General features: G+C 59.7%; 1 protein-coding gene and 1 long non-coding RNA gene across 10 annotated transcripts in view; one reads left to right on the top strand and one right to left on the bottom strand.

Annotated features, from left to right (window-relative positions):
• LOC102952846 (metalloproteinase inhibitor 2) overlaps positions 1–27,254 on the bottom strand; it is a 48,055-nt gene that overhangs the window by 12,051 nt on the left and 8,750 nt on the right. Inside the window, exons 1-4 of one of the 9 annotated variants that reach the window (XM_042967697.1) lie at positions 22,373–22,498; positions 21,175–21,287; positions 19,465–19,745; positions 11,640–13,478 (exon numbers count right to left, since the gene is read on the bottom strand). In XM_042967697.1, coding sequence (XP_042823631.1) covers positions 11,722–13,478; positions 19,465–19,745; positions 21,175–21,287; positions 22,373–22,459 — 2,238 coding nt within the window. In that variant the 5' untranslated portion in view covers positions 22,460–22,498 and the 3' untranslated portion in view covers positions 11,640–11,721. Of the gene's footprint in view, positions 1–616; positions 718–11,639; positions 13,479–13,600; positions 14,929–19,464; positions 19,746–21,174; positions 21,313–22,270; positions 22,499–27,254 lie in introns of those variants that run through there. The other 8 variants (XM_042967696.1, XM_042967698.1, XM_042967699.1 and 5 more) reach the window with 8 other exon arrangements.
• On the top strand, positions 22,524–26,694 carry LOC122233759. Its single transcript, XR_006211470.1, has 2 exons — positions 22,524–22,612; positions 23,568–26,694. It is a non-coding gene; the product is annotated as an uncharacterized LOC122233759 (long non-coding RNA).

The following is a 27,254-nucleotide window of genomic DNA, read 5'->3' on the forward strand; positions in this document are numbered from 1 at the left end:
CCCCACATCTGTCCGCCCCTCTGCCACCCGGCCGATGTTCCTCTCCGTCACCGGCCGGGCTACGGGCTCCATTCCTTCCTTCACGTTCCCTTGCAAGAAGCTGGCTCCCGCCACACCTGCCCAGAGGACTCCTTCCTTCCTCTTAGAATTTAAAGCTCACCAGGCAAGACTAGAGCCCACAGCACAGTGTGGGGGGAATGAGGCCTCCCAGACGCAACGACCAAGGTCTCCTGGCTTCGAACCTCGCCCTAGCTCAGCCGAGGACAGGCACCCGTGGAATGGTCCATAGAAACTCGGGCACACTTGCTGATAATGCTGAGGGCCTGCCCCGAATTTACGACCCATCACAAGGAAGATGACACATTTTTGAAGTAACCCAGTCGACGGAACCCAGCAGGTCCACACGACTTTTCAGGCATTTACGGATAAGGAAAACCAGATCGACTTGTGGCTCGAAGCCCTTAGGTCTGCTCCACGGGGGCCGCACTGCATTCCCCGACACCCTGGGACACCTCCACATGGTTTCCCGCCTCTGGGGGGGTTGGGGAGCCCAACCTTGCTCCCAACCTTCCCGCTGCTCTGCCCAGTGGGGCAACCTGATGACAGTCTCCCTTACCTTTATCTGCTTGATCTCATACTGAATCCGCTTGATGGGGTTGCCGTAGATGTCGTTCCCGGAGTCTACTTCCTTTACGCTGACTGCTTTGGCCCTAATCACTGCAAAATAAAGACACAGAGGTGAGGAGAGTCCCCCCTGTGCCGTCCTGGCTCCGAGCAGGGGCGAGGGGCAGCAGGGAGGCGGGAGGCAGGGGGCAAGATGACCCCAGCCCTTAGCATGGCACCAGACCCCTCACAAGCTCAGCGGGGAGGGTCAAGAGGTAAAGCCCTAAGAGCCCCCTTCTGGTCCCAAGAATCGGTCCACGGGAGCCAGAAGCAGAAACCTGATCTCTCACGACCAGCGGGGTTACTGGTAGGCACCGATGGGGACAAAGCGCTTTGTTGAGGTCATGCCTGAGTGCTCTGGGGCTTTTGCAAATTCTCTCCACTGTGTATGCATGTGGCTGGGGAAGCAGATAAGCAAATTAACTGGCCCGCAATCATCATCTTGCAGCTAAGACGGGGAGCCTCCTACCACCCAGCCTCCGTCCGCAGTCTACTGGCAAACAGGCTTTTTTTTCCAGGCTGAAGGCAGGGGAGTAACAGCCTCCCCAAGAGGCCTCGTCGTGTTTAGGAGTGGGTGGGGCGGGGGGGTGGTCTTCGATCTGAAGAGTCTATCCCGCTATGCCTAATCTGTCCCAAAAGTGCCCCTGAAAGATGTCCTGTGGCTGACTCTCTGTGATAATGACACAGGTTCTATAGGGAGCACGACAGAGGAAGGGTCAGAGCGCTTTACCCGCCAAAGGGTATCGAACTGGGTGAGGAGGCAGTCAGGGGCATCCCGGCCGACATACGGGGCCGCTGCCACGGAAGGAGCCCCCACGGAAGAAAAATGACCCCAGACTGGGACACAAGGTGAAGGAGAGGGAAGAGGCCGGGCTGGGAAGGTTCTGGAGTGTTTGCAAGAGCCCGAGGCTGCTCGTGGGCCATGCCCCCCCCACGGCCTCCTCCTAGCAAGGCAGGCAGACCCCGGGCCCCAGCCCGTGCCCCGACAAGGTAAGGTGGGCAGTTCCCGTGTCATTTGGGCAGAGCCCTCCCTTTCCCCATTTTGACCTCTATCAGCTGGTGGCACGGCCTGTTTTAAGAGCTTTAAATGCTTTGGCCTCCACAACTCAGCTGTGCAGGGTCACCCGTTAATGGGATGTGAGCAAGACAGAGAAAGAAGGAACAGACAGAACCGGGCACCAAGGCGCCTCTGTTCTCCACCCGCGGGTGGGCAGCTCGGATCTCGGGACTCCCTGGCCAGGGTGGTCTTCCCCACGGAGCCCGGAGGCCCAGGCACATGGACCCCCCCCGTCTGTGCCCAACCCCCGGATCCCAGCCTGGCACCAGGGACCAGCGCCCCCGCCCCACCCAGGCCCAAACCCCGTTCATGTGTCTTCTGTTGCAGCTGAGTCATGACCGGCCAAGGCCACAGGTTCCTGTTTTCGGGGCTGAGCCAGGCCCCAACCTGCAAACCCACATCTAGGAAATGCCACCCAGTGGGCCGCCCAGAACTGAGGGCTCTGCCCTTGGCAACAGGTCAACCTGTTTCCATGGCTCCTCCTGGCCCTGGCATCAGCTGACTTTTTCTAGACGCATCCCTCCTGGCTCAAGTGTCCTCCTCAGCCGCCCACTGCCCTCGTCTAAAACGGGAGACCCTTTGCGACCCGGTACCTCCTGGTTCAGTACCCCCAGCTCCTCCCATCCTGCTGTTCCACCAGCCCGTAATAGTCCCTTGAACCCAAACCTGCCCAGGGGTATCCCCACCTCTGCTCCGAATGCCATCTACCCCTCCCCTGCCTGGAAAACTTCTATTCATCCTTAAAGACCCAGATAAAACTGCCCTTTCCTGTCTTGTTCTGGGAAATCCTGTCCTCCCATAGCATTTGGCACATTCCACACTCTCATCCATCCTGTCACAAGCACCTGTACACCTGCCTTTCTGATAGGCAGAGGCTACGTTCTCTTTTCTTTATGTCTATTTTTGAGAGAGAGCGAGAGAGTGCACGTGTGTGCATGAGCGGGGGAGGGTCAGAGAGAGAGGGAGACACAGAATCCGAAGCCGGCTCCAGGCTCTGAACTGTCAGCACAGAGCCCGACGTGGGGCTCGAACCCACAAGCCGTGAGATCATGACCGGAGCCAAAGTCGGACGCTCAACCGACTGAGCCACCCAGGTGCCCCATTTTTTTTTTTTTTTTTTTTTTTGGCAGACGCTATGTTCTGGGCACAGAGCAGTTGGTGCTCACCAGGTATTCGCCAGATGGAAATGAGCTGTACCTGGGAAATCTGGGGATCCAGGTGAAGTCTGTCGGTGGTCCCTCGTACTACCTGTGTAATCTATACCCTACTGCAACGCCACGTTAAGACGTGTTCATGCAAATCAGGAAATGTACCAGATTAACCCTGTCTCCTCCCGTGACACTGTCACCGGCTGATGATATCAAATGAACCAGAAACATCCAAGGGAAGCCACGGTTCTAGAAAGGGCATTGCTGCTGGATTTTACTATAATACACCCAATTCTGCATGCTTTCTGGAACTGCCTTCCAGAAGCCCCGCTACCCCCACACAATGCTCAACCCAAAATAGGTGCTCAAGAAACATCACTCGCTGGCGGGCAGAAAACAAGCAAACGCTTCTCAGACAGTGAAAAGGTTCCACTGCCTTCCATGCAGTTTTCTCCCAGAAAAACCCCTAAGGCTCCCAGGCAGTCCAAATCCTAATTCAAAAGGGGCAGCACCGGGCTAGATTCTGTGTCAGCCCCTCCCCCTCCGCGCAGCCTCTGGGAAGTTCCCTGACGTCGCGGAGACACAGCCGCTCACGTCTGCAGCCGAGGTGCCGCTGCCGGTACCCGCACTCCCTCCGGGTGCGGTGAGGGCTCGGAAACACGGTGCCCGGGGCCCCACGGACCTCTAGTTCCAGACGACAGAACAGCAAAAGCGCTGTGGCGAAGAACGGCACGCACGTCCCCACTCTTGCGGGTGACGGGTCTGGAGAGCCACACCTGCTGGCCGCTCGGGTCCAGACCGCACATCCCGGTCAGCACGAATCCCAGGGGCCGGTCTGACGCGGCTCCCTGACATGCTCGCTTTGGCCTAGGGCGACAGACTCCACACTTCCCTGTTTCAGATTATCGGAAAGAAGGCACCGGTTGCATCCAGGGTCCGGGGTCCACTCGCGGGGTCGGACTAGAATGGTAAGTGGCTCCCGGGCTGCCAGCTGCTTGCAGGGAAGCGGGGGGAGGGGCCCGGAGGAGCTCGGACGGGGCTCGTCCACGCAGCACAAGAACTCAGGTGCTTCGGCGTCTTTGAATTCTGCGTGGGGACCCCCTCTCTCCACTTTGCAAGACGAGAGAGAAGGTGAAGGAAAGAAAGAGAATGAAGAGAAGCAAAGAGAATGAAGAGAAGTTCTCTGGCGATCTTCTGCGAGTGTCAGCGCCCTCCTGACGTGAAGGAGAGGCGCGACACATACACCTGTCCACGCGGGCTCGAGCCCCAGAGCCGCCAACCTGCTCCGGGCAGCAGGGGCTACTTGGGCTCAGCACTGTAGGTGGGGGAAGGGCACGCGAAAAGCTTTAGCGAATAAATTTATCAGAGCCAGAGGATCCCACAGGCAAGTGGAGGCAGGAGACCTGAGGGGAAACAGGACAGAGGGGCCCCACAGGGCGGGAGGGCTGGAGGGGCACCAAGGTGGACCCCAGCCAGCTCTGGCTGCCAACCTTTGGACCCTCAGTCTTCTGCCCCCAGCACGAGGCCAGAAACTCAAGAGTCTGGGGTTGGGTTGCATTTCAAGCGAAATCCTAAAAGCATGGGCCTCCTTCTGCTGCCCACGGGAGAAAGGGGGGAGGTGTGGGAGGGCCTTCAAGGAGCATCCAACCCAGGCAAGAAGTCAGACAATGGACAGGAAAACAGAAACGCACACCCTCGCGGTGGACAGGGAGGAGGCAGAGAACTCTCCAGAAAGGCATCTCCCACACCCCGGGCGATGGGCATCTCCAGAGCTCTGGGATGGAGACCACTCTAAGCATAGGACGGGTCCCTCTCAGTCCCAGGCCGCTGAAAGACCAGGGCTGGGGAAAAGCAGAAAAGAATCTGAGAGGAAGTTAAAATCCAGGCATGGACACACGTTTGCTGGGCCCAGTGTCCGGCCCTGGGGTGGGTGATCGGCCCACGGCCTGCCCACCCCCCAGCAGCGAGGGGTTCCGCTCCGCTGGCCCGCCCTCCGCCGTAGGAACCAGAGGCAGCGGCGGGAACAAGAGGCTTTATAAAGATCCTTGTTCTAACTGCTTTGTGCTAAAAAATGATGGCCTCTCCCCAAGCTGCTGGGATTTTGTTTTTTCTTCTTTCCTTTCTGCCGTTAACACAACATCTGGGTTTGAGATCAAGGGTGATACACTGGCTGATGAATTCACCGCCAGATGTTGGCTACTGGAATGCACAACCGTAGACTTAATTCAAAGCACACACAACCGCAGAGCCCCTGCCCCCACCCCTCGGGCCACGGACACCACATGATGTCACTTCCCCGGCTAGCAGCCTGCAAAACCGATCCCTCGCACTCCCAGCCAGATTTGGGATGGAAAAGAGCTGGGCGGGTGGAGAGTCATGGGCAAAGACGATGATCCCAAGAACACAGGCTGTGTTCAGACTCTGAGAGAGGACGAGCACCCAGGGAAAAGCCAGGGAGGCCAGACTGTCCTGGGAGGGGGGAGGGGGGGCAGGGGAGGGGCAGCAGGGGGCTTCTGGGAAAACTAGGGTGTCCTCAGCGCACGGCAACGTGGCCTGGGCTGGCCAGGGGGTGTGGCTCACTCGACCAGCCCAGGCAGAGATTCACATCATCCCCCCCGGACCCCACCAACATCTTTTGAGTCCTACTGTGTCCGTGGACGTTCCCGGGAGGCCACGAAGGATACACCAAGCCGTACCCATAATCCGTGGGGGGGAGCCAGACCCAGAAGGAGAGCTGTCTTTGCCAAGCCTGTGTATTTTATTCTCACTGGGTCGTCTTTACTATCTTGCCATGGGCCTGGCCGCTCTGGAGGCATTTCACCTGCTACGTTTATGAATGTATCCTAATAGGACACTTCCCAATGGGGCCGCTCTGCCTGGGCACCGGCTTCCGATTCCAAAGCACGGGTCAAGCTGTGGATGTTAAAACGTGACTTCTAGACCCTGGAGGCCTCGTCTCAACAAACTCAACACACGCTAAGCCCCCAGGCCCTGGTTCTGGGCGAGGCCGAGCTTCTGGCGTATGGAAAAACCACGCATTTGCCCAGAAGAGACGTGGGAATCTCGGGGTTCGGAAAAAATACTCCTGTAAATACAAGGTCAAAATCCAGCCCCGGATCATCTGAGCCTCACCAGTGCACTGACTCAGATCGGCAGGGCTGGCTCAGCGTCAGCACAGGCCACGTCCCCTCTCGGCCCAGCCTACTCTCTGTGGCCTCCAGTGTGAACCCGGGAGGGTCGCCCAGGGAGAGCACTGCCCGCAGGGACACAGCTGCTTTGCCCTTCCACCCTGCTCCCAGGCCCGTGGTCCCTCCAGTCAGGGGCATGTTCCCGGGGCCACGCGCCCAGGGGGAGGGAAAGATGGCGTCTCGACTAGATTTGCCAGACGTGTGCCCTGGACCCTCCTGTCCTGTGTCCCCAAGAGCGGGCGGGGCCGCCCTGTGCAGCAGCCGGAACGCAGTCGAGCCAAACCCGCTGTGGGCGCCGGGGTCTGACGGCCGCGGCAATGGCCTGCGGCCGCAGGGGCGAGTGTGGGGAAGGCCACTTCTCGCACAGAAATGAGGTCACTGCAGCTGCAAACGCCCTCCGTGGGTCACCCGGTCCCTTTCCTTGTCTCCACGTACAATTACATGCCAACCTCTTCAGGGGAAACCCAGCTGCCACTGACTCCAGGTGGGCTCCACTCCGCTGGGGGTTCGGGGACAGCTGCAGGGGCCCTGCCGTCTAGACAATTACACCCTCCAACCGCAGAGCTACCCAAGTCCCCGCCGACACCTGCCACTACGTCCTGCGGCTGCCGCTTAGGACGAGACTTTCTTACCCCTCTGGGGTGGACAGGTGACACCGGATGGCTGGTCCACCTGGCTGGAGCTCCTTGAAGGTGATGAGCGTGTCTAAAGCCTGGCTGAGGGTAGCCTGGCCCCGGGACACGCCCTGGAGGGGGCCCCTCCATTCCACCTTCAAGGCCAGAGCTGGGAAAGGGAGGGGGTGCCCCCCCCCCTGCTCCCCCCCCCTGCTCCCCCCCCCCCGCCCCCATCCAGCATCTAAGCCCAGTGGTAACAGCTGTGGCGTTGCCCTACAAAAGCTGTAACAAAATTACTAGGTTTTCGGGGCCCCCAATTGCCGTGGGATTCCCTAACTGCTTGCATGTGACTAAAGCACTTCCGGTGGCTGGGGGGGGGGGCACAGTAAAGACGGGTGTGAACCCCTCCAGCGGGACTGCATCTGCATGGCGAGCAGGGTGGGCGGACCTCACCAGCTGCACGGTGGGGGACAGGGCAGACAGTGACCCAGAAAGGGAACCGTGCTCGCGTGGGCTGCAGGCCTGCTCAGACCCCCCCGGGGCTTGAGGCCATGCCCCTCCCCCCAGAACTGCACCACGAGGAAGCAGGGTGTGGTCAGCCAGCCTGGGAGATGCCACAAGGACATCGAGTGCTGGCTCAGCACCCAGAAGCGCACAGGAGCGTCCGGCCCCACCTGCCCCTCCGGTCTCCCTGTGTGCCCAGCCCCCAGCTTTGCAGGTGCCCCTCGGTGGACACGGTGGTGAGGGCTTTCCCCAAACACCTGGCTCTGCCTTCCCTGCTGTCAGTGCCCGGCCGCTCTCGGTCGGCAGTGCAGCAGACTTCCTCCAAGGCCAAGTCTTTTAGGGAACTGAGAAGGGGGAAGAGGCATCATTTCACAATTAAAGACCTCCCCGTGGTGCCGGGAGGCAACCAGGGGCTTCCTCCACTGAGCGGCAGCGCTGGGAGACCAGATGGCACCTTCGGGTCCCTGCAAGCCTCCTCACCCTGGGGTGGGGGGTGGGTGGTGGCTGACATCCCCGGCTCTGGGGCAGGGCTGTGCCTATCCAGGGTGAGGGCAAGGCTTGGCCGGCGGGACTCAGGCCGGTGCTGGAGATGCCTGCGCTCACGACCCCTTAGGAGCAGATGCGTCTATGGAGGCCGATGTGTCGGGGAGGGTTGACGGGGTGCACGAGAGAGCACAGGAACCAGCAGTGTGGGCCCAGCCCTGGGCCATTCGAGATTCTAGCACATTCGCTTGAGCTGCTGTCCACTGGATGCCCTGTCTCCATGGAGACCAGCACTCCCACCTCCACGGCCCCCTCGGGAGCAGGAGGGAGCCGTCTCTAAGAGCTCATCAGCTGCGCAGAGAAGAGCCTCGGCCCTCGCTGCTCGGCCGCCCTCCCCCCGCCCCCCCAGGACCCTGGCAGGCCCCTGAGTTGCGCCCCGCCACCCTTCCTTCTCCTTGTGAGCCCAGGGGGATCTCATGCCAGAGGCCTTGGTCACGGTTCCCGAAGCCTTGGGCTCAGGCCGTTCCCATTCACGTGCTGCTGAATCACTTGAAAAAAATGCATCCCGATCCTGGGAGGATTTGCTGAGAACAGTGCGGCTTTGTGGAAGGGACTGCTGCTTTGCACTTTCTCCGCCAAGACCCCGAGGAGCAGCCAAGCTCAGCCCCGCAAACCCCAGGCCTGGAGCCCGCAGCGGGGGGCAGCCGCTGGACGGGGCGGGGCAGGAGGCAGAGGGAGCCCAGGGAGGCGCGGAGGGAGCATCTGGCCACCCCCCTGCAATCCCTCCCCACCTGCAGTTTGAGGAAGGGGCACGGAGGGGCTGGGGGCTGGGGCGTCCTCACACTGCCCCTGGCAGGCCGGGACCCCGGGCCAGGCTCTGCTCCGGGCTGCCCCACTTTCAGGGGTGAAGGCAGAGGGCTGGGCCCAGGGCTCAGGCCCATCGGCACGGCAGCACCCGCCCCCCCCTCCCCCGCCTCGCGTAGGGCTGAGGCATGCGGTCTGCGTGCTGACCCCCAGCCCACGGCATTTCTCAGGCAGAGACAGGGATCCCAGGGCCTGCGCTCCCAGCTTCCAACGTGGGAGAGGACCCAGCGGGTCTGTCCGGTCCTCACAGCCATCTCCCGCATGCCTGGGACGTGGCCCGGACCGTCACAGGAACCGCGGAGGCAGGCCACACTAACACATCAACTCCCTACCACATTACGCTTCCCGCTCGTCTGAAGAACTACTGCAGGGCAGAGAGGGTCCCCCGGGGCCCCAAGTTTTAAAAAATCTTACTTTTCCCCATTATTCTACATTCCTGGGGTTCTGGATATTATCATACACCCGTGACTGTGCCCCTGGCTGGGCGGGGGCAGGGACGGTATGAGGACCCTCAGAGCAGCACACACAGAAGGCAGGGTCACAGCCAAAGCCAACGATGCCTGCCAGTGTGGCAAGAGCAGGAGGGGGGTCATGCCATCACGGGGTGAACCGCCGTTCCCGTCTCTTGTCCTGGCACTGCAGGTCTGCACCTGTCCCGCGGGCAGCGGACCTCAGCCGCGCACACGTGCGGCTCTCCTTCTCCAACCCTCCTGGGCAACGCCAGACCGGCCACGGGGGCCTTCACCGAGTCCCTGTGGTCTGGGGGCGAGGACTCAGACGGGACTGCCAGGAAGCGACCAGATGGTAAACGTTCTAGTAAATGCGGGAGGAGATGGAAACAGGGAGGCTGCCTCAAAATATGCGGGCGGGAGCATCAAACCCACGGAAAGTTCTAGAAAATACGGTGTTCGGAGAGGGAGGCCCCAAGAAACGCTTCAGGAGAACGAAGGGGCACAGAGTCATCCGGGAGTCAGGAGTCCTCACTGCTTCTTGGCATGCTCCGCGGGAACCTGCCAGGAGCCCCACACTCTTCCAGGTGGCTCTGTCCCAGGGCCTCTGGCACCGCAGTCCAGGTGGGTCAGATCAACAGGGAGCAAAGACAGGGTCTGCCAGGCCCCCAGCCTGCTCTTTGGGCACCTGACATCTTCATAGGGAGTCGGGGGTGGGCTGGAGGGCAGTCTTATTTTCTGCACTACTGGCCCCCAGCTCCTGCAGGACAGGTGGGAGAGGGCAGGGTGTCTCATCCCGCTCTCTGGGGACAGTGTAGGCGTGACCGTCCGGGCAGCGACGACCCACCCTCCACCGTGTCTCACTGCCTATCTCCTACATCTTCTTTTAGCTCAAGTGTAGCTGAGAAGGGGCAGTTCCTCACCTAAAACACACGGGCCACAAATACTACCTTTGAAAGTAGAAACAAAAATCACCCTCTCAAAGGCAGGCTCGTCCATTCATTAGACCGGGGCTTCCAGCTGTCAGAAGACCTCGTTACTCAATGCTTGCGTCCTGTTGTGGCCATGGCTTTAAACCTGGGGATCTCACAGCACCCTCTCCGACCACGGAGAAGCTTCAGGAACAGGCAGGAGCGTACCTCATCTTGAAATGTGCAACCCTGGGCAACTCAAAGCCAACACCCCTCCCGGCCCGGGGCTTCGTTCTTAACCGTACTGGGCTTAGATCAGATCGTCGAGTTGGCTTTGCAGTCCTGACCCATGACATTCCAGAACCAGGGGACAAAACGATCACACATTTTCTCCACCTAAAGCGGAAAAGCCAGACCGACAACAGAGTCCGAGGAGATGCTTTCAATGAGACGAAAACGCGCGGCAACAGAAGCCTCCTCACCCGAGATACTGAAGATTTGAAAACAACCCAAAAAACTCGGTGGGGTGCTGTTACTGCCCCATCCAGGTGGCGTATTTGGGGGTTCTGTGAGCCCGATGCTCTCCAGGGAAGCCCAGTTCAGCTTTCTCATGTGACTGGGTCACCCCACATCTCCCTGGGCACACCCCACAGGATGAGGGACGGGGGACAAACCCCAAGTTCACAGGCATGTAGCTAAGAAGGCACAGCAGCCACGAAACGGAAGTAGCACGCAGGCAGAGGCCGGTTTTGAGCAAATATTCCAGCCTTGGGCTCACAACCGTTCATGACGTCATCCCTTAGGAAATGCACGTTAAAAGGGAAAAGGCCATTCATGGGCCAGTGATACAAATGCATCACGACCGAAGACGGATGATCCCACTCCGTGCACCTGAGGTCCTGGGGAGGGAGGGGGGACGCAAGCACGTCCTTCACACGCCGGTCCAGGGTCACCTAACTATGGCTTGAGGTCCCAATCCACACCCACACCCCCCATTTTTGTAAATAAAGTCTCACTGGAACCCGGCCACGCCCATCCCAGTGTGAGTTGCCTATGGCCGTGTTTGTGGGTCATTGCCACCGACCGGCTGGCTGGCAAAGCCCGAAAAATGTACTGTCCTGTTCTCTGCAGAAAAAGTTTATCCACCCCCGTCCCAGCCCCTCAGTATCTGCAACTGACAGATGAACCCCCCCGCCCCCCGCCGCCCAGGGCAAGGTCTCCAGGGCTGCTGGGTCAGGGGTACAGCGGGGGGTGGGACACTGACCAGCCGGCCAGGTGCCCCGCCACTGCCAGCCCCAGGCGGAGTCGCCAGGCTGGCCCGGTTGCCGGGGACCACTCCCCTTTCCTCCCTCGGCCTCTGTCTTGTCCTTCCTCTCTTCCTGCCTCTCCTCTGCCTCACTCTCACTTCCTGATATTAAAGTTACCAGAACGTATACTAAGCGAGGTCCTGTTAAACGATGTTGGTTTTGTGGGTCTGAAAAAGACTTCAGAGGTTTCAGTGAATTCTCCCCGTTTTGGTCTCGGCCAACGGCTAAGCACCACCACACTGAAACTTCTGAAACTGTGCCTGCTTGACCCTGGATTCCCCTGAAAGTCCAGTGTCTGTCCGGCCAAAACATGCTTCATTCACCTGAGTCTCCGCTGTGCGAGCGGCGCGAGCGGGCGGCCCCCACCCGTGGCCAGGCCCGCGGACTGTGCCCCACAGGGGCTGCCGCGGTCGCGCCGGGGAGGCCGCTGTGAAGCGGGGTGCCTACTGGCTCCTGAGCGGGTGACGCAGACACAGAGGGCACGGGCTTGGGTACCAACGGTGTATTTATTGCGGGGGGAACTCTCGCGCTTATCACATCCTCTGGAACTCCTGCAAGCGTTTCCTGGCGTCTTCGAGAAACTGCTTGTGCAACTTGTTTTGTTCTTCAATTTGCTGCTGAAGGTCACGGATCATCTGACTGTGCCCGTCATCGTCCGCGAAGCCAGAGGGCCAGGGGGAAGTGGCGTCGCCTTCATACGGCCCTTCCTCGTCCGGGTCTCGGGAGGAGGGGGACTTCAGCAGAGCCACACACGCCCTTCCCTGTTCTCTGGGCTCCTCCAGCTCAGTCTGGGGGTGGGCTCCCCAGCTCAGCCCCTGGGGTCCCGTCTGCCGACCCGGCCCCCGCCCCGTCTCCGCCCTCCGCCTGGGCCGCAATGCCATGCAGCCAGCTCCGTCTGGCAGGTGTCGTGGGGCAGGGCGACGGGGGCCCCCGGCCAGCGGGTCGAGCCCGGCCGGTGCCTGCCCAGAGCTGGAGCACGGGACCCGGGTCTCTTCACCGACAGACCCTCCTGCCTGGGGAAACGACGGCTTACTCTCATTCCTAAACGTGAGCCTGGCCAACCTGTGATACTTCTGGTTCTCGAGCTCGCTCAGGAACTTTCTCCAACTGTCTCGGGACGCCGTCTGGCGGGCGTCCACATCCGCGGGTCGCATGGACTCCCTGCCAGGATCCATTTCCGTCTCCACACCTCCCGTCGTCTGGTCTCTTTGGGTCTCGCCTCCGTGGCCTTGCATCCCCGAGAGGCCGTGCTCCCCGCCGGGGTTGTGATCCGCCCCGGGCCTGGGTGCAAGGTTCAAGATGAGGTGTTCCTTCAGCTTTCTGTTGGTGTCAAACAACTCTTCGAAGGCAAACTCCAGCTCCCTCTGCCACCTGCTCCTGTCACCGTGCCAGCGCAGGGACACCGGTGACGTGGCTCCCCTTCTGAGGGGAGAGCCAAGCGGCCACAGCTGCTCTAGGTCTTGCGCTTTTCCCCGGGGACCCTGATCCAGACGGTTGTTTTCCAGGCCTTGGACGGGCGAACGCGCCTCCTCTCCCGGCTGCCTCCTGCCGTCCCAGGCTCCTTCTCTCTCCCTTTTCTCCAGACCTTCCGGTCCCTCCACGGCAGCCGACAGCTTTTCTGTGCTCACCCCTCTGCTCACCTGCGGGTCAGCGGGACGGCGGCCACCGCCGGTCTTTGTCGAAGCCACTCGCTTCCCCTTATTCTTCTCTGGGGCGCGGCGGGGGCGACGGGTCAGGCCCGTGGCTTGGGTAGCCCCCCGCTTCTCCGTGCCCACCGCCTTCCTCTTGGTGCGCTGGGGCTGCGGTCTCACCGGCTCCTCTGGGTGACTCCTCTCTGCTCTGTGCTTCTCCCCGGCCCCCTGCAGCCGGGCCGCTCCTCGCTGGGCAGGCCCCTCCAAGTCAGGTGGGTGCTCCCTGGCCTGTCCTCCCGCGACACCGAACAGATGCGCTAAACACGGCCTCTCCGGGCCTCGCGCTCGTGGGCTCGGGGACCCTGACTTCGGCCCCTCGGCCAGGCGCTGGGGCTGCTGGCGTTCTTGTCCTCTCTGCAGAGCGAGGTCTCCTCTCTCGCGGGCTTGGGGCAATCTGTGCTTCCGCCTCAAAAGCGGGGCTCCGTGGTTGGGTCTGGAACACGGCTGAGCGGTTCTGCCTGTGTTTCTTCTCATGTCGGCGGCCTCCGCGGACACGGCTTCGGAGGGAGGGTGGTGGGGGCCAAGGCGCCAGGGGCCGAGGACACGCGAGGACAGGAGACGCACGCGGCGGCCCGGAACGCTCTGAGCAGAGCGAGTCCCTGGAGACAAGGCACACGGAGCTCGGAATGCGGGACGAGCCCCACGACATGTCCCTCCGGATCACTTTGGCCCACACCCGCCCGCCAGGGCCCAGGCTCTGTTCCCAACTTGTCTTGCACACCTTTAACAAGATCCCGCAGGGCGACTGTTTCCGGTGGGGCGTGGGTCTGCTCTGCAGGGGACACGCGGCAATGTCTGGACACACGCTTTGCTGTCACGACACGCCAGCGTCTGGTATGTGGAGGCCTGGGACGCTGCTCCCCATCCCGCGCTGCCCCGGGACGGTCCCCACGACGAACGCTGGTTCAGCCCCACACGTCAGCAGTGCCGAGGTAGAGACCCCCACCCCGAGGTAGAGACGCATCGGGACTCAGGCAGGGGCGGAAGGGGGCGAGGGTCTGGTCTCTGCAGGGGGAGCTGCTTGTAAATGGCAGGGGGAAAGGGAGGAGGAGGACGAGGAGCCTGCTAGGCAGGATGTGTGCGCACGTGTGCCAAGGGTGTGCGTGTGCAGGCAAGTGTGCACGCACGTTTGGCACCAGAATCCAGGGCAAACCAATCAGAGAGGGGGTTAAGCTTCTCTTCTCAGGATTCGCAGCTCTTCACTCGTGGGATTATCAGAGGGGGACGCTCCGGCCTCAGGAAGGGACCCGGGCTCTGCCCGCCTTCCCAGAAAAGGGGGGGCGTTTACACCAAAAAGGTGTGGAGTCACATCTGTGGCCCCTTGCAGCTGATAACAAGATGAGCCAGGCTGGTGGGCTAAAGGAGCCCCTCCCTGGACAGCTGCAGGCTGTGCCGAGCGCCCCTCCACCACCCCTCCCTGCTCTCATTTCTGTGGGCTGAGCAAGGCCAGCCCAGAGGCATGGTGGGAGTCGGGACACGGCACGCGTCCGTGGAACAGCCGACCGTCGCTGTGCGGGGCCCCCTTCCAGCACCTTATGCGTTTTGGCTCATCTTTCTTCTAATAACCCCGCAAGGTGGTGGGGAAACTGAGGCAGGGACCGATTAAGAAACTTAGCCCAGATCACACAGCCGGCAAGTGGCAGAGCCAGGCCTATGCTGTGCACGGGGACCACAGTGGCTTTGACCAACCGAGGGCCGCCGGCTCTGGGCAGATCTGATCACGCGGTGATATACTTCCAGTAGGGGTCAGAGTTACGCTCAGCCACTGTGCCCACCACCGCTATGAGCAAGAGGAGGGGGAGAGAAGAGAACGCTGGGGCATCAAACGCACTGATGGAGGTTCGGTAAAGGGGCCACGGCAATTCAACGGGGGCAAAAGCAGTTTGGGTGTTTTTTCCCCCGATGAATTGTGCTGGGACAGCCGCGTGCAAACACCACAAACACAGACCCCCTATCTCGGCACAGACAAAATCATACACTGTATATAAAAATTAACTCAGGGGGCACCTGGGTGGCTCAGTCGGTAGAGCGTCCGACTTGGGCTCAGGTCATGATCTCCCGGTTCATGAAGTCGAGCCCCGCGTCGGGCTCTGTGCCGACAGCTCGGAGCCTGGAGCCGGCTTCGGATTCTGTGTCTCCCTCTCTCTCTGTCCCTCCCCCACTCACACTCTGTCTCTCTCTCCTTCAAAAATAAATAAATGTTAAAAAAAAAAAAAAACCACACACACTGACCATTGTGTCAGTTTTGGAAAAAAAATTAACTCAGAATGGATCGCAGACCTTAACGTAAGGTCTAAAACCACGGCTGTTCAGAAAGAAACGTGGGTACATCTTCACGACCTTGGGTTAGGTGAAGAGGTCTCAGATACAACCCCAAAAACACAACCAATAAAAGAAACTGATAAAATGCCATCGACACTCGAGACATCGTTAGTACGTGAGGACACAAGGGATAGGCTGGCAGGAAATACCTGTGAGTCACATATCCAACAAAAAAGGCTTGAATCCAGATTATGTAAACCACTCAAAATGCAGGAAGACAAACAATCCCATTTTTCAACGGGCACACACACACACAACATCAAACCAGACCCTTCCCTGGGGGAGAGGCACACCGCTAATAAGGCACGAGACGCTCAGCATGGACGGTCCTCCGGGGAACGCACACTGAAGCCACAGCAAGGTCCCATCCACACCCGCCGGGCGCGAATTACGGCCAAAATTAAAAAGACGGACCATAACAAGTGTTGGTGAGGACGGGGAGGAAGCAGAAGCCTCACACACTGCCGGCGGGAACGCAAAATGGTGCTGCTGCTTCGGGAAGGAGTTTGGCCGATTTTTAAAAGGCAAACCCAGATCTGTCAGGTGACCCGGCAGTCGTGTGGCCAAGAGAAAGGAAAGCACGTGACCCAAGACACGACCTTCCCGGGGGAAGTGGGGAGCTTGGGTCTGAGTCTCAGATGCCCAAGACTGAACTCTTCCCAACCCGGGAATGGCCACGGTGGTGTCCAAACAGGGGGAGAGAGGTCTGGAGAGCTGTGGCTGTCCCCTCGTCTGCCTTGGAAGATACCCGCGGGGAGGGGGGAGAGTGTACCCTGAGATCCGGCGGTCCACTGGCTCCCCCTCTGCTCACTGGCCCCGGACGGTAGCCTGGACACAACTCTCCCACTCTGGAGTGCCCCCCACCACTCCATCACCCTGAGCCAGGCCCCCGGAGGCGGGTACCCCAAAGCCACTGAGCTGGTTTTCCTGGACACACACAAATGGATGAAACGGAAAAATCTGGGGACAAAGACGTCTTGGGGACAAAGTCCAGTACTGATAACCAGCAGACGCCCCCCTCGCTGTCCGTCCACGTCCCCGGCTCCTGCGTGCTGACGCTCCAAGCCCGACCCCGCTCGCTCACTTAAGACCAGAGTGTTCTCAGCGTCCTGGGGTTCTCCCTCCGGTCTCCTAAGCCTGCTCCCCCAGAGCTGGACGGCTGCCTGCCCCATGCCGGCTGCCTGCCGCCCCTCGGGGCAACCACAGCCCCGGTCCCTACACAAGCCCGGCTCAGAGCAGCAGACGGAAGGAAGGTGGTCACCGACTGGCCTCTCGTGCCAAGCGGACACTGGGCCCATTCTCTCTCTCACCCTCTGCGGCCCCGGCGCGGCGGCCGCCCCCAGGCAGTCGCTCAGACAGCCTTCTGATAGAGACGGGCCCCTGCCAGGCTGCTGGGGGGACCCCGTTTGCGGGCGGCGGGGAAGCGCCAGGCCCACAGCAGACTCCGGGGCACCCCGCGCCCGTGAGCAGGAAGGACAACAGTGCCACAATCAGAGGCCGGGAGGTGCCCAGACCAGGGGCTCCGAGGGCAGGCAGGACGGAGGGTCTCGGGTCCGTGGCTCCCTCCCGTGTACAGGGTGCACAACGCCACAGGGCTACTAAGCGGGGACACAGTAGAAGCCGACCATCCCCCTCACGTGGTCTCACCGTGAGGAGCTCTATTCTTACCCCACTTTTGGATGGGGAAACCGAGACTCAGAGACGTTAAGTAACTTGTCTGAGGCCACACAGCTCAGAGGCAGTCCAGCAGGGATTCGAATCTGAGCAGGCAGACCCCTGATCTGAGACACCTACCCTGCAGCTGAGGGTGGTCAGATCACCCGGGGGCGCCTGGGGGGCTCAGGTGGTTAAGCGTCAGACTCTTGCTTTAGGCTCAGGCCATGATCTCCTGATTCGCGGGTTTGAGCCCCGTGTCGGGCTCTGTGCGGGCAGCGCGGAGCCTGCTTGGGATTCTCTCTCTCCCTCTCTCTCTCTGCCCCTCCCCTGCTTGTTCTCTCTCTGTCAAAATAAATAAATAAATAAACTGCAAGCAAAATTAAGAACTTACCACCTGACACCTGTCCTCTCGGGATTCTGAGGTGCACAGCTTCTGTGCTAAGCGGGCGGCGGCAGGGGGGGTCCACAGTGTTTTCCGTGTGCTTTTCTCTGAGGTCATCGAATGAACCACCCTCCCCTTTCCCATTCGAGTATTTTACTTGAACACCGAAAGGCAAGATCTAGCACAGTGCTTCCTGAATCTCGTGGAGAGTCAGATTTTGATCCGGAAGGTCTGGGGTGAGGCTGGGGGCTCCGATTTCTGAGGAGCCCCCAGGGGAAGGGATACTCTGGTCCGGGGACCATACTTTGAGAAGGGCGGCCCTAGTAGGCGGCTCTAGCCAGCATCAGGGCCTTGATCTGCCTCCTCCCCAGCCCCCTCCCCACCTGAGCCCCTCCGGAAAGACCCCTAATCAGGCTCTCTGTGCCCCCACCCCCGCCCTGACCCCGGCCACTCCTCCTCTGTCCTCGGCCACCATTCTAGCCCAGCTGGTGGTCGGGCTGTGACATCTTCTCACCCACACCAGCAGGTCTCCAGGTGCAGCCCACAGCCCGCCTGCATCCCGTCACCTGCACTGCCAGTGAAAATGCAGATTCCGGGGCCCTGCTGCCCGCAGATCCCGTCCCAGCCTCTGCAGGGAGGGGCCCAGAGCACGGCCGGCTCACCAGGCAATCACCAGCTCCCAGACAATACCCACCAGGGTCCACAGTCCCCGGCCTGCGGGCCGGAGACCCTGATGGCAGCGTGTGATCTGGCTCCCCGCCGTTCCCAAATGCCCCCCCCCCCCCCCCACCATCCGGGTCCAGCGCCCCGGATACACAATTTCTTGTTCCACCAACAGACACCTCCTCAGCCCTACCCACGTTTCCCAAGCCAGGTCCCGTGGCCCCCTGGGCTCTGTAGCAACTAGAGAAACACTCCTGCCCTCTCCAAAGGCCTGCAGGCTCAGTGCCTGGGTCACAGGGTTTAGCACCTTTTCTTTGAAACACACAAAAATAGACACAGAAAGGCTTCCGTTAGCTGGTGCGGCCAGAGAGGGAGAACATCTCCATATAATTAAGGCTTACCCTCTCAGATGCAAAGTTCATCATTTCTGTCCTCTGAGAGTACACAGAATAGATCAAACTTGACCTCTTTTGGAACACTCCAGATTCTGTTTTGGACGGTAACATAAAGATTCCCTTAAAGGCTTTTAAAATGCATAGGACTAGGGGAGCCCGGGTGGCTCAGTCAGTCAAGCGTCCGACGTCAGCTCAGGTCATGATCTCACGGTTCACGAGTTTGAGCCCCACGTCGGGCTCTGTGCTGACACAGCTCAGAGCTTGGAGCCTGCTTCGGATTCTGCGTCTCCCTCTGGCTCTGCCCTTCCCCTGCTCATGCTGTGTCTCTCTCTCTCTCAAAATTAAATAAACATAAAAAAAATAAGAAAGAAATTAAAATGCGGAAAACTAAAAAAATAACGAAAAGAAAGAAAAAGACACGTGTAGGGTAAGGTTCCTCTATACCCGAATTGTATACCCGAATACAATCTGGGTTTTATAGGTTGACTTTTTTCTCTTTAATATTTATTTTTGAGAGACAGAGAGAGAGACAGAGCATGAGCGGGGGAGGGCCAAGAGAGAGGGAGACACAGAATCCGAAGCAGGCTCAAGGCTCCGAGATGTCAGCACAGGGCCCGACACGGGGCTCGAACCCACGAACCGTGAGATCACGACCTGAGCCGAAGTCGGACGCCCGACCGACTGAGCCACCCAGGCGCCCCTCCACGTTGACTCTTTATAGCTGCCTATGTCCTCCTCCCTGGTTGTGAGACAGACAGAGAGTGACAGCCAGCGCCCTATCCTCCTTTCTCCAACAGCTCCCAACTCCTGTGGCCTGCCACCCACACAAGGGAGCTTGTTAAACTGTGTCCGAAGAATAAACAGAGTCTGCAGTACGGGGCACGCACAGGCTCTTCTGTGAGTCAAGTTCACGAGTGTGTGAGTCTAGCCGTCCCAAGTCCAGCTGCACGGAGAGCCAGCCTGCAATTCCCCGCGGGGATCGAAGGCACACCTCCAGCTCAGAAGATTTTTAAGAGGCTTGAACACCCGACCAAACCTGACAACGCTCGATGGATGGGGAAGACATTTACAACCCACACGTGGGCTCCCCCACCCCCCACCCCCCCCAGCCCCGGCCGCACAAGCGCAAAGCGGGAGCGGCTCGGCAGGGACGCGCGTGATCTTTACCTGTGGCGACAGAGAGGCCTCGGACAAGCAGGGCGACGGTCCGGCCCGGCGCTGCCCCGGTCGGACCCCAGCCGGGCGTGGAGGGGACGCGCAGAGGAGCTGGGGGGCACGTGGAAGAGGCGTGCCCACACCCGGGGAGCCCACCCTGCCGCCACCCCACGGGATGGAGGGAGGCAGCCCGGCTCCCAGGAAGGCTCGGTGAACGTCCGAGCACCGCAGAGACGTAAAAGCAGACGATGCAACCCACGTGCACGGAGGCGACAGACGTGTGTCGAAATAACCTTAAGGGGCAAGAGGTGTCGACAGCCAGCATGTGTGCTTAGCATCGGGGGCAAAGCTTCATAAAGTGTAACTAATGAAATGCTTCGGAATTAACCTAATTAAGAAATATGTACACGTGGTTTCCCCTGGGTGGCTCAGTCGGTTAAGCGGCCGACTTCGGCTCAGGTCATGATCTCACGGTTCGTGGGTTCGAGCCCCGCGTTGGGCTCTGGGCTGACGGCTCGGAGCCTGGAGCCTGCTTCAGATTCTGTGTCTCCCTCTCTCCCTCTGCCCCTCCCTCACTCACACACACACACACACACTCTCTCTCTCTCTCTCTCTCTCTCTCTAAGAATAAACATTAAAAAAAAAACAAAACTGGGAGCCTGGATGGCTCAGTCGGTTGGGCGTCCGACTTTGGCTCAGGTCACGATCTTACGGTTCGTGGGTTCAAGCCCCGTGTCGGCCTCTGGGCTGACGGCTCGGAGCCTGGAGCCTGCTTCGGATTCTGTGTCTCCCTCTCTCCCTCTGCCCCTCCCTCACTCACACACACACACTCTCTCTCTCTCTCTCTCTCTCTCTCTAAGAATAAACATTAAAAAAAAAAAACAAAACTGGGAGCCTGGATGGCTCGGTCGGTTGAGCGTCTGACTTCGGCTCAGGTCACGACCTCAGGGTTCGTGGGTTCGAGCCCCGCGTCGGGCTCTGGGCTGACGGCTCGGAGCCTGGAGCCTGCTTCGGATTCTGTGTCTCTGCCCCTCCCCTGCTCATGCTCTGTCTCTCTCTCTCCCTCAAAAAAAATAAATAAATAAACAGGGGCGCCTGGGTGGCTCCATCAGCTAAGTGTTTGACTTCGGCTCAGGCATGATCTCATGGCTCATGAGTTTGAGCCCTGCATCGGGCTGTGTGCTGACAGCTCAAAGCCTGGAGCCTGCTTGGGATTCTGTGTCTCCTTCTCTCTCTGCCCCTTCCCCTGCTTGTGCTCTGTCTCTGTCTCTCAAAAAATAAAGGTTAAAATTAAAAAAAAAAATGAAACATTGAAAGAAAGAGAAATATACATAAATGAGAACTACACATTCACTAAGGAGAAAATCTGAATACTAGAGAGATGTGTCTTCCCAGAAAGGATTCACAAAAAACTAGAGAGTTCCACAAGGGGGGGGAGGGGCTGTAGCCTCTCTTCGGGAGGAGAATGAAAAACCTGTCCATGGAAGAAAAATCCTAAGGAACCAAGAGTGTCTGGAGAGGAGCTTGAAGGAGATGGAAAAGTCTAGAACAGCACGATGTGGTGGTGACGAGTATGAACTGTGTGACTAACTCTGGGTGCCTCGGTTTGCTCCTCTGTGAAATAGTGGTAACAGCAGCACCCATCTGCACAGATGCTGGCATTCAGCACCATGAAACACCCAAATGCTTGCCAAGCTACTTGGGGAAGAGGGTGGTACTTACTGTGTGTGTCTCCAGATGACTGAGCGAGACCAACAACACATTACAGGGAGGTGGAAACTTGCCAGGTGGAAAGGAGCACTTGCTAAATGGCTGTCTTGAAATCCTGGGGGTGCCTTGTAGGTAGTGAGACACCCATCACTGGAGGCATCCAAGCCAAGCCCGGATGAAACAAACATCAGAGACATTTTAAACTCCATTTGTCTGAGCTCTAGCCTCTAACAATACAACCACTGGGCTGCCCAGAGCCTTGGGGTTTGCCCACTTCCTGACTCTCAGCCAAGTTTCCGAGTGGTGGTTCTTAAAGTCAGCTGGGCTTCTGGACCAGCTGAATCTGAACCACTGGGAGCAGGGGGGAGTCATGGTAGAAGAAGAATCCTGGCCAAGTCCCACAGCAGAGTTTTGCACCCACATCCTAGGGTGGGGCTTATAAATCTGTACACCCCCCTGACCAGCTTCAGAGACGGACACGAGGCACAGACTCTCCCAAACCCATGGGGGACACTGGGCTAGCCAAGGGGGCCGCTACGGCTGACCCAACCGGGGGCTTACTTTCTAAACATCCCTTGACTATGTCAATCATCGGGTTTCCCCGAAACCTCGCACCCCCAGGTACCCAGTGCTGGTCAGGGGTCCCCCACGACCCCCAAGTTGCCGCACGATGACTTCTCCCCATTCCCTCAGACAGGGACCTCCAGCGCCAGCCCTGTCCCCAGCCACCACCACCCATCCAGCTGCATATGGAGAGCCCCGTTAGTGCAGGACTTCTAGGGGAACCCGGGGGCTCAGTGGGTTTAACGTCCGACTTCAGCTCAGGTCATGATCTCGCGGCTCGTGAGTTCGAGCCCCGCGTTGGGCTCTGTGCCGACGGCTTGGAGCCTGGAGCTGCTTCGGATTCTGTGTCTCCCTCTCTGCCCCTCCCCTGCTCACCCTCTGCCTCTCTCCCTCTCTCTCTCTCTCAAAAAATGAATATTAAAAAAAAAAAAAGAAATTCAAATTAGCCTTCTGGACATGTGGCCTGGCGACCTTGACTGGCCCACTTCCCAAGGCCCTTGTAAGACCTCCCTCCCCCAAACAGTTGGGCACACACGGAGCCCACCCCACGACGGATAAGGGGCGGGCACCACTGGAGCTTTGAACGGCCTGCACGGGGTTCTCCAGGGCGCACTGGCCGAGGGAGGCTGGACTCACAGCTCCCCACCTCCACCAGCAGCCCGGCGTCTGCCCCAGCCGTTGACCAAAGGCAGGCCGTTGCCGCGGGAACGACAGAGCTGCCGGCCTGTGACATCAGAGCAGGGCTGAAGTCAGGGACGGTGACCAGCCAGCCAGAGGGCGAGCGCCTATGAGGACACCTGTTGGGAGGCTACCAATCACGAAGATTTGCTTCAAGCGGCTGGCATGACGAGCAGACAGACGGCACACACACAGGCACATCATGAAGGTCGGGGCGCGGGTGCCCTTTTGGGGTTTAAGGAGGGGCCCGGCAGCACATGCTGGTGAGGAGGGCCAGGGGGTCGCTCTTCTGAGCTGTCCCGAGTCAAAGTCGGGGATCCCCAAGATGCTGCCGCCCCTTCCCCCCGCCCCCCCCCCCCCCCCCCGCTCGGAGAGCCTCTGTCCCCACTCAAGTCAGGGACCTGCAGGACGCCGCTGCTGAGCAGAGCTAACCAGACGAGGAGGGGAAGGGCTCCTGGCCCCGGCCCCCTGTGGCCACCCACCCACACAAAATAAGAAACCAGACATGCTTGACCTTGTTTCAAGGGTGGGGGGGCGCCCTCTGCCAATCTGACAGTCAAGAAATTTAGTTTGGAGAACATGACTTTGGCCTTAAGAAGTCAAAGCAACTGATTTGGGGGCTTGGTTTCTTCCTTTTTTTTTTTTTAGTCGTTTATGTTTGAGGAAGAGAGAGAAAGAGAGAGCACAAGCAGGGGAGGGGCAGAGAGAGGGAGACACAGAATCCGAAGCAGGCTCCAGGTTCCAAGCTATCAGCATAGAGCCCGACGCGGGGCTCGAACTCACGAACCGTGAGATCATGACCCGAGCCGAAGGTGGACGCTTAACCGATTGAGCCACCCACGCGCCCCGGGGCTTGGTTTCTTGAGAGGAGAAGGTTACTAGCGGGAACTTGGCTGAATCGTGGGAATCTTGGGGACAAAAGCCTTTGTCTGGGGCCGGAACCTCCCGCCGAAGTTCTCAACCACAGTCTGCCCCCTCCACCCCCTTTCTGCTGGGGTCCCTCTTCCTGGTCCTGCGGGTACAGAGAGTTCTACTTCTGCTGCAGTGAATACCCCTCCAGCCCCCCAGCCCCTTCAGCATGGTCTTCCGTACCCACCTCCAGCAACGGACAAGTTCGGGGTGGGGGTGGGGGGTGGAATAAACAGGGCGTCCAAATGTTACAGCTTAGGGGGCCCCCGACGGCCTTCCAGAACGTCCCGGTATGGCCACCACCGTCGAAGACATTTCTCCCGAGCCCCGGTCCTCCTAACACCACCTCAGCAACGGCTCCCCTGCTCTGCGTTGACCTGCCCTGCTCGACGGCATTTCCTCTCTGGGCCCACCACTGGCGTAGGACCAGCCAGCTCAAGCCCAGGTCCGTACTGCTGCGCTCCGCGGTTCCAACCCGCACCTTCGCGAACCTTAGCTTCGAAAACGACACGTGTCATTCACACGCGTCATAGAAAAATTAGGAACCGCACACTTGTAAGAGAACGTCTCATTTCCCACCCCCATCTGAACACGCCGCGTTAAAAAAAAAAAAAATTGTACACCATTTGGTCCCGCAGAGCATCAGAAGCTGTGATTTATTTAACTGCTCCCCTGCTGCTGTGTATGTAGGTGTTTCTAACGCTTCCCTAAGACAAACGAGACGGAAATGAATATCCTGACTGAACGCTGGCACGTGTGCTGAATTCCTTCCCTCAGAAAATGCCTAGATACAGGGCTGCCTGATAAGACGGGGGACTGATTTTTAAAGCCCCCGAGTGGCGAGGCCGAAATGCCCTTCCGAGCCTCTCAACTGCTCGGGTTAAGACAGAATCCTACAGTCAAGCCCTTCCAAGGACAGCAAGCCCCTCAGCCAGATGAACCAAGCCACGGGAAGTCCAAAGCTGTGACATCCGGTCCCATTTCTAGAGACGCGTGCCAGGACCAGGCTCCTTGCATTCCTGGCCTGAGCCCTCAGCTGCGTGACCTTGGGTGAGTCATCCAACCAGTCCCCGTCCAGACAGGAGAGGACAGCGGCCTCACCGGCCTCACCGAGGCCTCGTGACCAGGAAGGGACACGGGAGGCCCTTCTGTGCTGGGAAGGCCTCGACAGCTGGTATCTTCATCTAAGAGACGTACAATTGGGGGCGACGAGCCCTGGGTTTTCAATCCCTGCCTTCCAGAACTGGTGCACAAAAAGCCAAGGCCGCTACAGATTCGTTCCTTCCTTCTCCGTCCTGGAGCCACCTTGGATGAGGGGACAAGATGTACGCAACTGGGCGGCCTGCATCCTGGCTCTGCTCTAGCACAACCCTCCCCCTCTCCTGAGATGCCAGGCTGGTCCTTTCCTCCCAGAGACTTAAAAATTGAAGGCTAAATGCTAGGAGAGCTGTAGACAGAAGCCTGGAGAGCACCTGGGTACACACGTCCAACTAATAACCCCGTACCCAAAAAGCAGGGCGCCTTACGTGCCCCCAAAGCCAACCGGCCACAGGGGCCGCCACAATCCTCCTGAAACGCGCACTCTCCCCCGAACGGAACAGGACCCTCTCCGCGGACCCGAAGCCCACAAGTGATGCCACGTCCCCTCTCTCCCGGCCCCTGACAAATGGAGCGCCAGCTCTCCAAAGCACCCTGGACTCCGGGCTGGGGCTGCGGCCGGGACGCCCAGTGGCCTTGTGACCTGGGCAAAGGGTCAGGTAATCTCCCTCGGCGTCGCAGCGCCTGGTGGTGACGTGAGCCCAGATCCCGCTGGGCACGTGTAAACACGCAAGACACACGGCCCAGACGGTATCACTGCCCCACACCTCTGCGTGCAACACACTCCTGGCTTTATTCTCACTCCTGTCCTTGCTTTCCGCTCTCGTGCACCTCACGGGACCTGGGGGAGGACACGGTGGCCTGGGGAGGGTCAGCCAACGCGGCACGGTGAACTCTCAGCCACCGGGCGCGACCAGCCACAGAGGCGGAGCCGCAGACGGTCGAAGGCGCAATCTCTCCTTGGCGCTACGATCTCGTGTGATGATCAAGCACACGGTCCTCCTGACACGTGGCCTCACCGTGAGTCCACCCTCGAGCCCCGAACTCCCCATCCGGACGGGGGGAGGAAGGCAGCTGCCGCGAGCTGGCCCCAGGACAGCCCGGCTGGCCTTCAGCGGCCAGAGCTGGCCAGGAACGACGCGGGTTTATTTCCCGCGCCAGCCGCGGCCTCTCCCTAAAGAGCTCCGGGACGGAGCATCGTGCTGGGTCTCAGAATCCTGGGTGCAGTGGGGGGACCGACGGCCGTCGAGGCCCCCCTCCCCCTGCACCGCACTCTTTCGCAGAGCCTTACTCAGCGTCTACGAGGGCACGGCCTCCAGAAGCTCAATCCTGCTCGTACGGAAGAGGAAATGGAGACTCAGACGGGCACAGGGGTTGGGATTCGGAACCACTTCTGGCTGGCCTTTCTCCCAATACCTCCTGCTTTGTCTTTTTTCTCTAACGTGTCGGTCCGCTTTCTCATCCCGCCCTTCGTGAAGAATCAGCAGTTGAACTGCTTTCTAACCAGCGCCTTCGATTACAGCGACAGGGGTGAGGGCAAAGCCCGGTGCTGCGGTCTCGTGCCTCACCGGCTCTGTGAAGGTGCCCCCAGCCCCTCATGGGGCTGCCAGGAAGGCCCAACCAACATCTCCAGAGTATAGACCAGAAAGGGACAAGGAAAGCCTCACCCCAAGCCAGGTCCTGTCCCCAAGGACACGCCGATGTGACCTCGGGGTCTCTCTGCCCACGGAACGTTCCACGGCAGAAAGCCGGGGTTTTGCCCTGCAGCTCATCTCTGCCACTGTGCTCGCCGGCTCGAGCCCAGAAGGGGGAGGGGGGGTGGATTCACCGTATCTTTGAGGTCAGTTCGGGGAATGACACCCCACAGGCCAACAGGGGAGAGGGGAGCCGGCACCTGAAAGCCCACACGTGCAGCCGGCCCTCACGACGGCCCAGGGCTCGGCTTGGGTCCGGCCGGGGCCCAACGGCCCCCGACCGGGCTCTGTGTGCCACACTGCCCACCGCTCAGCTCTGCTGCCCGGCTCAGAAGCCGCTGTGGGCCTCGAACTCCTGGCGCACGGGGCTGCATCCCAGGACCCCGGGTTTGAACAGCAGGCTCCAGCGGCGGGAGGAGGCTGAGGGCCACCCCACGCCACCCGCTAAGAAACCGCAAAGGGAACCCAGCTCAGGGTCCCCTGGCCCTTGTGAAATCAGCCAGCGGTGACGGCCGCTCACCCCCGCGAACGTACTAAAAACCAGACTCATACACCTGGAACAGACGAACAGCCGTACGGGAACCGCACCTCAGTAAAGCCGACGGAACTCACGGCCCGTCTCCGAGGCGGATGAAGGATGACGGGTGTTCTGAGGGGCCACGAACCCTTCAGTGTGACCGCTTCCAAAGTCAGGCGGCTCTGGGGCGGCACGTGTCCCCAGGCTCAGCGTCCTCACCCGATCACGTGGGGGCCTCTCCTCCGCCTCTCCCCTCCCGAGGAAACCTCACTCTGTCCTTCCATTTCTTTTTCCTCTTTTTTAATGTTTATTTTTGAGAGAAAGAGAGAGAGACAGAGACAGAGTGCAAGCGGGGGAGGGGCAGAGAGCAAGGGAGACAGAGAATCCGAAGCAGGCTCCAGGCTCCCAGCTGTCAACACAGGGCCCTATGCGGGGCTCGAACCCACAAACTGTGAGATCACGACCTGAGCCAAAGTCGGACGCTTCACCGACTCAGCCACCCAGGCGCCCCGGGGGAGAGAATGTTTAAAATGCGAAAGCAGGGGTGCTGGGTGGCTCAGTTGGTTAAGCGTCTGACCCATGATTTCGGCTCACGTCATGATCTCACGATTCACGGGGTCCGAGCCCAGCTC

The sequence above is a fragment of the Panthera tigris genome, chromosome E1, assembly GCF_018350195.1.
Source record: "Panthera tigris isolate Pti1 chromosome E1, P.tigris_Pti1_mat1.1, whole genome shotgun sequence".
In the NCBI taxonomy this organism is placed as follows: Eukaryota; Metazoa; Chordata; class Mammalia; order Carnivora; family Felidae; genus Panthera; species Panthera tigris.